The sequence below is a fragment of the Thunnus thynnus genome, chromosome 13, assembly GCF_963924715.1.
Source record: "Thunnus thynnus chromosome 13, fThuThy2.1, whole genome shotgun sequence".
Taxonomy (NCBI): domain Eukaryota; kingdom Metazoa; phylum Chordata; class Actinopteri; order Scombriformes; family Scombridae; genus Thunnus; species Thunnus thynnus.
In genome coordinates this window covers 17,443,648-17,454,657 of record NC_089529.1, presented here as the reverse complement: position 1 = coordinate 17,454,657, position 11,010 = coordinate 17,443,648, and the positions used below count along the sequence as shown (strand labels likewise).

Sequence of the window (11,010 nt, the reverse complement as noted above, 5' to 3'; positions counted from 1 at the left end):
TGTTTAGCTGTAATTTGAGAAAGTTTGTGACCTGGCCGCAATCTTGGAAACGGACGTGGAGGACACGGAGGGACACTAATATGCATGCTCACATGCACTAACATGTAAACGCGGCTGGTGCGGCTCCCAAAACAAAGAACAAAGAAGCTCGGATAACAACACACACAGAGGGAGTGTGACTTCATTCACTGCTCAGGTCTCCATTATTCCACTATATCCTTAAATAGCAAACAGTTATTGGCTGACATCCAGTGAGGCTCAATGTCATTTATTGCACCTTTAAAGTCAGTGGTTCTCAAACTTTTTCACATCAAGGACCCCTAAACTGAAACAAATTAGACCACGGACCCCCATCTGATAAGATTTTTGCTTTTAGATGTTTTATGACAGAAAGTGTATGAAACCCATGACCAAAATAGTCATACATTCTGTCATTCATGGATTGAATTATAGTGAAAATAATTATCTCCCTTTTTGCTGGGGACCTCCTGGAACTCCCTCAAGGACCCCTGGGGGTCCTCGGATCCCACTTTGAGAACCACTGCTTTAAGTAACATTTTAAATGCAGAAATACTTGTAATGAGGTATTTATAGTGTGCTATTGTAACTTTTCCAAATCTATTATGGGTAATAACATGAAAGTACTGTTTGCTAATGCTTATTTTAAAGTGCATTAAGTGCAGCACTTTTACTTGTAATGAAGTATTTTCACAATATAGTTTTGCTACTTTTCCAAGTGTAGATCTAGTATGGGTTATAACAGACTATATACAGTTTATGGAAGTGGTTCCCTACTGGGGTGCAATATGATTAACAAGAGAGGAACCAAAAAAAACACATTTCTGCCTCACAAAATTGTTGTTAGACTGTCCTCTAATCTAAATCTAAAACCTTAATTAATGTTTATTTCCTCAGGCCTTTAATTAAAAATAAAATAAAGAAAAAGATCTCTTTTTGGTTAAACTGGTAGCAATCTGTGATGAGTGGTGGAGCCAATTAAGTTGTGAATCACTCATCTATGGGGTATATATTTAAATGATTTTTGAGCACAGCAATGTTCATCCATCTTCTGGTCTGTACTGCTGCTGAGCAGGTGTTTAAATTCACAACTTGCTTGACTATTCATGGTTAGGATGTAGCTCGTAGCTAATCAGACTGTGGTCAGCGTGGTAAAGGTGAAAGCTGTCATGAGAGAAGTCAGAGTAAATTCAAGTGAACTATACTTTAAATTACATTACAGCTCACAATTAAATTACAATCAACATTTCAAGATTGTCTGGAAGAATCACTTGAATCCTTTCAAGACCCCGCTGACCCAATGACCCCTCAACCAGAAAAATACAAGCCTGAAACCAACAAACCTGTTCACCATTCACAGTCATCATCTGTCTGAGGATCATGGAGAATAGAAGTAACAGTAGCATTATTAATCAGAGTAGTGTTTGAATCATTTATTTAGCAGTTGTAGTGACAGACATGGGGTTGCAAATCTTGTTCCAATAAATAAAAAATAAGTTAGATTATAGACTTTAGTCTTGAAGTCTTGCGCACATTTAATGCTGTAAATGTGATAAATTATTGTAATAGACCTGTAAATACACGCAGACACACACATACACACCTAATAGTTTCAGCCCTGACAATAGACAGTAAAATGATCCCATCTCTTACATTCAATTACAACACACTCGTGCACACCAACACACTAATCTTTCTCTTTGCAACAAACTATTAAATCTATTCACTTTCCTTTTGTGACATGAAAACTTTTTTTTATTAAACTTTGTGAGAGCCTCTTTTCCTTTTGGATCTTTCTTTGTTTTCTCCCCTTGTTTCTTCCTCCTTCTCCACATCCTTTATCCTATTTCCTTCCGTCATGTCAGAAAAAAAAATCTCATTATTCAAAGGGTTTTACATTATCCATTAAATGCATCTATCAGTCATTTAAACACACAGACACACAAACAAATCCATCTGGAGCTGAGCTGTGCCATATGTGCAACTGCAATTAAAATTTAATAAAATTAAAAAAAACTGTTTTCTTAAAATAAGTAAACGTCTTATTTTATAGTGTGTGTAGTACCAAAGCCTCATTTTAACTTTACTAACATCTCTGAGCTAAGAGCTGTGACACATTTCATTCACATTTAACCTTATAATCACATAATATAAAGAAACCAAACACTTGTCTGCTCATGTCATAGAAAAGAACTCCAAACACTTATATGGCTTCAGAAAAAAACAGACAGACAGCAAACTCAAACACATGCCAGCATTTAAAAAAGGAGAAGAAAACCTTTGGTTTTCAGTATCAGCACTTTATAAAAACATCATGTGTATATTATGCACAGTAACCCTAATGTTCAGAAACACACCAATCCTCTTCACCTGGTTTGTCAGCTTATGAGCCACTGAGGATAACGTCTGTGTTTGTGACTAAAACTGGATCTTCTTTGCCATCAACAACAAAACAGTCTTTCTCACTCGCTGATGGCATGTGGGCAAGTTTGGGCAGAGAGTGCAGACCATTGACTGTAGACCCTCAGTATGGTTTGAAGCATGTCAGCATAAAGTCCAGCCTGTCTTATCAGACTACCATCCTGATCTCATGTTAACACATTGCCATCTGCTGGTGGAAAAGAGAGAAGCAGCGGACTTCTCCCTCTGTTTGTCAACTTGCCTGTGCGTTGCTCATCTTCTGTCTTTTGTGGTCTTCATGCTGTCCAGTCCAGTCTTCCTTCCTCTCATAGCAGTTCATCATTTTCACCAGTAGGCTGACTTCTTATGTATTACTTAAGAAGTCCAAGCATACCAGTTACAGCACAATGAGAACAGGAGGCCACCAGTTGTCTTCTTCTTGTCACTTCAAAGGAAGAAAGACTTTTGTATTTTGTATTCATCCTGTGGGCAGTGGGTTACACTTGATATTCTCAGAAGAGTCGGACCTGTTTCTTAAGTTCATTCTTCTTCCACTGAGCAAGATGATCAAAGGCACTCATGGACATGCCAAAGACTCTGTGGAACTCCTCTGGTGAGAGGTGACGCTATGAGGAGAGAAGAGACTTTTCTATCAGTGTTTTTATTACACTCCAGTGTGTTGTTGTGTTTACTGAGAGCAATAATTCAAGAATATTTTGAGAGTTACTTCCTGTAGCAGTTTACCTCTAGTCTGGCTCGGTCCACATCACTGGGGAGACGCTGCTGTCCTCTGACTGACACCATTAGAGCTTCATATGGGTAGATCTAACAGAGAGAGAGAAAGTATTGCTAATAAATGTCTGTCTGCAATGCACCATGGAGGCTTCAGCTGCCATTTGTGAAATAAATTACACAACTGTGAATCAAATTGTGTTCAGATGCTCCTTCAAAGGACTTTCATAAATTATGTCATTCTACGTTGTTTAGTGAACATTATTGTTTGGGTAATGTTGTTTATAAGATGATTCAAATGCCAACATTCAAACCATCACAGGAAATCAGCTTGGATTTGAATTTTTCAGCATCATGAAGACAGATGGACTGAATTGTTGCCTTTGAAACCCTCCAGTGGCCAAATTCTATAATGACAACAATGACAGAGGCGAAAACAAATTAGAAAAATAGATTTGCTAAGTCATTTTTCTTGCAAATATGGAGGAAGAGATTAACGAAGAACTTGAGAAAAAAAATAATATTGACATGGTTCCTCTTGTTTTTCTCTTTCTTCTCAACCCTCATCCCACCAACATATTTAACATACAAGGACTACCTGCTGTCAAACAAAATTTAGGGTTGTTGAGCACATGAGGGAATCTGTATCTGCTGCATCTGTGTCTGTCTCCTTCAAAATGACTGACAGAGTGCCCCTACCTCCTCAATAGTGTGTGATACTTTAAGTTAAGACCCATGGCAAACATGAACTCAATAAACAGTTCAATCTATTAAAACTGCATAAGCGGAGTTGGCTGCTTTTGACTGGGGTCCCCCAGGACCCCAATACATTAGTATTTTAAAAGTACTATTTAAAACAGAAACAGATACAATGATATAAAGTCATTGGGAACAAATTGATCGACAAAGTCATGAAAAATTGGAACAATAGAATAAACCACCTGTGAGATGTGTCAAAAAGTATACTTCTGGGGGTCTGCAGGGACCCCTGTCAGGAGGATTAAGGTTTTAATGAAAATAAATCATGGGAAAAATACTCTATTTTTTACCCCTTGTAAAAATATAAAAATATGCCAGTTGGCATATACTGTATATGCTTATTGAAAATCTATTTTCATACTGAAATGATTGGAATCGAATGGCAGCCAATGGGTGCCTGGAATGCAAGAAATCAATTTAAATACTTATTGCATGCTTTATGAAATGGTTGGTAGTTGTAGTTATAATAAGCTAAAGCATAGCATGTGAAACTACTGGTATGGTCCTTAAACACAGCTTCTCTCCAGTATTACACAGCACTGACACATGATTACATTTAGCTTTCAGATCACAAGGAATTAAACTGTCATCGTGTCCCCATTTAGAATATTGTAATACTCATACGCACCCAATATTCTAACAAATAAGACCCCAAACAACCACATTGCTGATACTAACTCTCTCTCTCTTTTACTTCACCCCCAGCTTTAACTCTGGAGACTTCAGCCATCAGCTTTCCAGTGTTTCTAGCTTAAAGAGTGGGTTTTACAATTGCTCCCAACTTTCCTATTATTCAGTAAGTGTGATAAAGTTTAAATCTATTTCTGATTTGTATATAAAAGGGAAAATGGTTGCACATTTTCATGAATTTCACAAAAATGTTTTGGAGCACTACAAAAAGTACATTCCTTAATGATTGCCTCACTATGGTGTCTTATAGCCTACATTTACAGTGTTTCACCAGAACAATGGGGCACATTTAATGAAAAACCAAGGAGAATTAAGCATTATGACACATTTCAGAAACTGTAGTGTACTGTATCTATAACTTCCCAAGTTTCAAATAAAACTGCTAGGATTTCTATTTTTCTGTTTACTATAAATATCAACATTTTTGCACAAGCTTTTCAGTACGACTTTTCTTGTCATAAAGAGATGATAGCTGACAGCTGTAGAGACTATAGAGCTCTCACCCATCACATTTGTGTCAGTACTCTTTATCTTTATATTCTTTTTTACTTCTGTGTCGATAGAATAAATGTGCTTCACAAAATTTCCTTTAGTCATTTATGTGTTACTGAGTGAGATGGATTCACCATTCAATATGAACTGAGACTTCTTCAAACAAGCAACTTATCATCCTTATATACTATCCACTGATCCAGACCTTTCACTCTTGGCTCAGTAACAGTTCGCCAGTGGTGGCACAGCATCTTACCTTGTATTCTGAAAGAAAAAGAAAAAAAGAAAGTGATAAATTATGTTAACTATTGCATTCACTGTCACCTCTATTCCATTATTAAATACACTCTGAATAACACTGAATAACATGCATCAGGAGGCGAGGTAAACCAGGAGAAAACTGGAAGAACTGGCGATAAGCAGATTTATGCTGTACAATAGGCTTACCTCTGATCTGCCAATTAACTGCATTACTGCTGTCATACTGGTAATAATCTGCACCAGCACTCCCAGGCTGCTAGAACACAACAAGAGCAGTTTAGCAAACATGGACCGAGGGGATGTATTTCATCATCAAAAGATCCAACAAAGTGGACATAATTGGTAAAATATTACATTATTCTAGACTACTACATTAGTATTACTGCTGTAGGAGCTACTGTACATTATTGTTTCCATATGTAGAGAAAATCAATGATAAAAATAAGAACAAACACACTTCTCAACTGGATCATTTCATCAGCTAATAACAGTATCTTGACAGTTGTTAGTTCCTGTCTCAGTTGGCCTCATGATATAAACTGATACAAATGAGGTTCAAAGGTTCAGTAGAAAATGAAGGACTTTGAGATATTTTATGGTTTATTGGATGACAAGGCCTGTTTTGTTCTCTCTCTATCTATCTCTTTCTCACCTCTTTTTCCACCAGAAATCATGATTGCTTACCCTGTTCAGTCCATTTCTGCCGTAGCCTGGCAACGAGGCTGATTTGGAAATGTATGAATCTGGAAGAACAAACATAAACACAAACACATCATTTGTGAACAGGAGCACAAACAGTAGCCCTGTAGTGAAGTTGTTTATGGTGCTTTTAGCAAAATTTTGTCTTAGGCTAAAAAAGACTGTTGTTTTTAATATTATTACATATTAAGTAGCAGAATCTCAACAAAAATTTCCACATAAAATCAAATTTTATTTAATCTTTATCCTTTCAGGGAAAGTTGGCTGAGGTTATCCCATTGACTTGCACACTTTTTTTCAACCCAGCTCTGCTCCAAATGACTACAGTTGCACACACCTGGAAACATCTGGGCAGGAGTGACTACTGTATGTGAAGTGTCTTGTTCAACAGCATCTAACTGACAGCTGCTGAAGGATTTGAAAAGGGAAAGAGTGTTTGGGAAGCAGTTTCTCCCATCTGGTACAAGAATTCAAAGCGGCAGTCATATACTGTAACTGCTTTTTAAATCTCAAGGCTGTTTTCTGCTTCCTATGAGCTCGCAGTACTGTAAAATACTCCCTTAAAAGATGTTTACAGTCATTATTGATGTATGCCTGAGTTAGATACCTCTGTCCTTGACGAAAAGCCAATATGGGCTTGAAAATGTACTTTTTCTAGATGTAATAAAGAAAAAAGGGGACATTCTACAATGTTGTGAGTCCTTGGGAAGCAGACATTACCTACTCTTGTTCTATTGTTGCTGTTCTTTTGCACCTTGATGTGAAATGTGGCTTAAACGTCAGGGCTGCCTCTCAATTAACACAAATGTGGCTCAGATCACACTGTGATATCAGCAACTAGATTCACCTTGGAAGCATATAATATCTCAACTAACACCTCACCTGGGATGACTTTTAGCCTCATTTTGGTACACTGTTTCAACCTCTGGATATTAAATGTATACCTTTATCAAATACAAACAAACTACAGCACATCTACCAGCCAAAGTGTTGGAGGAAAATGAAGAAGACTGTGGTATTATTGCTGCTTCTCCTCACCATTTTATATTTTAATGAGAATGCTCTACTGTCGCAATGATCATATACATTTTTAAAATCTGTCTTTCCTTATTTTATCACTCCCTCAGCATGGTGGCATCTCTCTTGTTACCAATGGTAACCACCAGCATCCATGCATCCTTTGTGGTGTGCACTGCTGCAGCTGAAGCAGCAGAGGGCAGTAGAGTCTCACTGATCCTCTCAAGTCATTCTGCTGCCTCTCATCTTTCTCACTTCTTCTTTCACTTCATAATTTCCTCCTCTTCACTGTCTTCATTTCTTGTTTCTTGGCTTCGTCACTCATTCTTCCTCCTCCTTGTTCCCTCTCTTCCCTCTTCTCCCCACCCTCCCCTCAGTCCATCTTCTCTATCAGACTCCCTTGTTCACTCAGGTGTTGAAGTGAATTAAATTACACAGAGATGTCAAAGAGGTGGGATGAAACACCATGATGCAGCAAAATACCTGCCAGTATGTAGAGATATTGTACAGCCGCTGAACTATAATGGGTTTGTCATTCACAACTCTCTGCCTCAACACAAAATAAGACACAGTCTCATAGATTAGTCATTGTGTGTGTCCTAGAAATATACTTGTTTGTGTGCCAAATAGTGTGAAAACATCTAGCCTAAGCATCTCATTCATAGTACAATTGCCGGCCTATAATCACTGCTGCCATTTGAATTTCTCATAGTTTATATTTTGGTGCAATTTGCACAATTACTGATCAGTAATCTTACTATAATGGCATTATATGACAGTCTAGATGCACAAAAATTCAATTTTATGATGCTCCAAAACGAGTTTGGAGGCAGCTATGTTGTTGTTATCAGGCTAAAATCCACACAAGAGGATTAAAAGAGATTGTAAAGAAAAGAGAAAGCATTTTAAGGCCAAGTGTGGATAACACATATAACACATTCATAAAAATACATTTCTTTTTACAATCAAAAATCACATAGAGTGTAGTGTGTAACTGCAAGTTGTGAAACAAATGGCTGAGGAGCTCAGGTCAGTGCTGCTGCTGAAGAAAAGCTGTTAAATAAGCTACAGCTCCATTCATCTTCCCACCTGTAGTCCAAAAAGAAAGAGGGGTGTGTGTGCATGTGCATGTGTGTGTGTCTGTGTGAGTTGATAACAATCTCCCATTTAAAGCTGTGCTGCTGTCACAGCAGAACCGACAGGATGAAGGGGATCAGAGGGAAGACAGACTGCTGTGTCGCTGCCCCCCTTGAGATGACCGCAGAGATCCAAACACACTGACGAACCACTCACCGCTGTCTACACTGTAGACGGACCTGGGAGCTGAGGATAGAGAGACACCAAGAGGTGGGGGAGATATGGAGGGAGATGGAAAGAAGGAAAAACACAGGACAATATATTAATCTAACCAGCTGCATAACTTGAAAATACAAAATCTCTTAGCATGAAAGGGATTCCAAAAACAGATTTTAAGTAAAGATGACGATAAAATGATGTTCCAGTAACACCCAACAGTGCTGTGTATGAGCATTTCATATCACATAATGAATTCAAACATCTAAAGAAATCACAAAACTTCCTGTTGAATCTGACTTGACTTTTGATGCATGTTTGTGTGTGTGTGTGTGTGTGTGTGTGTGTGTGTGTGTGTGTGTGTGTGTGTGTGTGTGTGTGTGTGTGTGTGTGTGATTGTGTGTTAACCTTCATATTGTGTGAGACTGTGTTAAGCGGGGTTAATAAGCCCGCCACATAACACACTGTAGTAAAAATATGGGAACAAACAGTAAACTGAAATGAGAGAGGACAGTTAGTTTTAAGTGGAAGGGAAATAAAGAAGGCCAGCTGTTGTGGGACATCTATAAAACATCAGCTATGTGAGGATATTCCCCCCCAACAGCATCAACATGCAGACATAATCACAATTAAGACCTACACATCATATAAAATATGAAGCAGCACGGGTACAGCCATGCAGCATCAGGGTTTCTGCTTGGGCCACTCGTGTTAAAAATGTATATGTTTATGCCACTCACTGAAGTTTGTAATTTTAATGGACTGTGCTGCAGCTTGAGATTTATTTTTCTCAGCCTGTAATTTAAGGTGTGATGTGGTGGTAAAAATGCGACACACACACAGAAAATGGAAATCATGAAAATCAAGTACAATCACTATTAAACTGATGTGTGCTAATCTTTGGCACATATCAGGGTAAAGTTCTCCTAACGACTGTTGGATTTGGTCTGTTTTTGGTTGTTAAGTGGTTGAGCTAAATGCTAACATCAGCTGTTAAGCACTGTGCAGGTATAATGGTTAACATGTTCAACATCATACTTACTCTTAAGACCCGTGATGATCGAGCTTTTGAGCATCTAAACTATGGAATGATCTGCCTGTATCCTTATGGTCTGCAGATCCTTTAACAAAACAGCTAAAGATATACCTGATTAGACGGGCGTTTGGGAAACCTGTATGCACCAGGTCAGCATTTTATGTTTTTACTGTGTATTTTTATTGTGTATTGTGTTTTTTTAGTTTTGCACTTTTTAATAAAGTGACTTGGGTGGTCACTCCATCTGTTACGATTTCCTTCTTTTTTGTATGCTGCATTGTGCCCTTGTAAAACACTTTGTGACTAATGTCTATGAAAAGCACTGTACAAATAAATTTTACTTAACTTACTTGCATTATTAACATTTTAAAATTAGCACTAGTAAACACAAAGTAACAGTTGGGGCTGATGAAGGTCATTAGTTTTGCAGACATTTAGTCATAAATCAAAGTATTAGACAATTTCTGGCTAGATGAAAAATCATAGAGTGAACAAAGTTACTGCAATTCATCCTGAGGAAGACATTAATGTCTGTAAGGGCTGCAACTAATGATTATTTTCATCATCGAATATTATTTTCTCTATTAATCAGTTAATTATTTGGTCCATAAAATGTCAGCAAATGGTAAAAAATGTCGATCATTGTTTACAACAATGTCCACAACCCAAAGATATTCAGTTTACTATCATAAAAGACTAAAGGAACCAGAAAATAATTATATTTGAGAAGCTGGAAGCAGAGAATTTGGACATTTTTTTCCTAAAAAATTAATCAATTAATCAATTAATCAACTAATCAAATTTCATGTCAATCCATCCAATACTCATTGAGACATTTCACTCAAAATCACAAATGTGAACTTCATGGTGGCACTAGAGGAAAAGTTAAGGGTGTTAAGAACGTCTGCACCAAATTTTGCGCCAATCCATCGAGTTGATGTTGAAATAATTTACAGGATAAGTAAAACCTTTGGTGGCGCTACAGGAAAAAGTCAGGGGATCACCAAAGCCATTAGGATTTATCTCATAGTGACCATGAATGTCTGTACAAAATGTAATGGCAATCGATCAGATAGGTGTAGAGATATTTCAGTCTGGACCAAAGGGGTGGACCGAGCGACATTGCTATCCCTAGAGCCACACTGATAAAATAAATGAACCGATAAATGAAGTCACCAAGTGTTAATTACTTTATAGGACTACATGTCGCTTCTATCAAATGATGGACATCTCATTTTGCAATTAGCCTCTTCTGAAGAATAAATGGGGATGTTTCTCATCACTATAATAACAGCAGACACTATAAACCCAGTGATTACACAGCATTAAACACTAACATCATCTACACCTCTCTCAGTCTGACCTCCCTGTGCTCGTTTCCCTCTCTTCTCTCCACTGCTCTCTTACCCTGATTTACCTCCGAGCTTCATGTCATACATCTTCTCTGAACAGCTCCAAATTGCTTTAGCTTCTCACTCCCTCTCTCTGTCTCTCTCTTTTATATTTAATCCACTCTTGTTCGCTCACTCTCTCTCTCTCTATCTCTCCTGTTATAACACCCTTTCTTTTATTCCCATTTGACCTCCACCTAAACACACACACATTCTCTCTCT

The 11,010-nt window shown here is 37.8% G+C and overlaps 1 protein-coding gene across 3 annotated transcripts in view; it reads right to left on the bottom strand.

Moving 5' to 3' along the window:
* Positions 1–2,476: 2,476 nt before the first annotated feature.
* LOC137195791 (actin-binding LIM protein 3-like) overlaps positions 2,477–11,010 on the bottom strand; it is a 48,337-nt gene continuing 39,803 nt past the window's right edge. For 2 of the 3 annotated variants that reach the window (XR_010931162.1, XR_010931161.1), the window contains 5 exons: positions 8,362–8,391; positions 6,037–6,095; positions 5,539–5,608; positions 3,163–5,355; positions 2,477–3,044 (listed from right to left, as the gene is read on the bottom strand). Coding sequence is in view for 1 of the 3 variants with exons in the window: in XM_067608412.1 (XP_067464513.1) it covers positions 2,931–3,044; positions 3,163–3,243; positions 5,348–5,355; positions 5,539–5,605; positions 6,037–6,095; positions 8,362–8,391 (359 nt within the window). In the remaining 2 variants the exon portion in view is untranslated. The remainder of the gene's footprint in view (positions 3,045–3,162; positions 5,356–5,538; positions 5,609–6,036; positions 6,096–8,361; positions 8,392–11,010) is intronic. The other variant, XM_067608412.1, reaches the window with a different exon arrangement.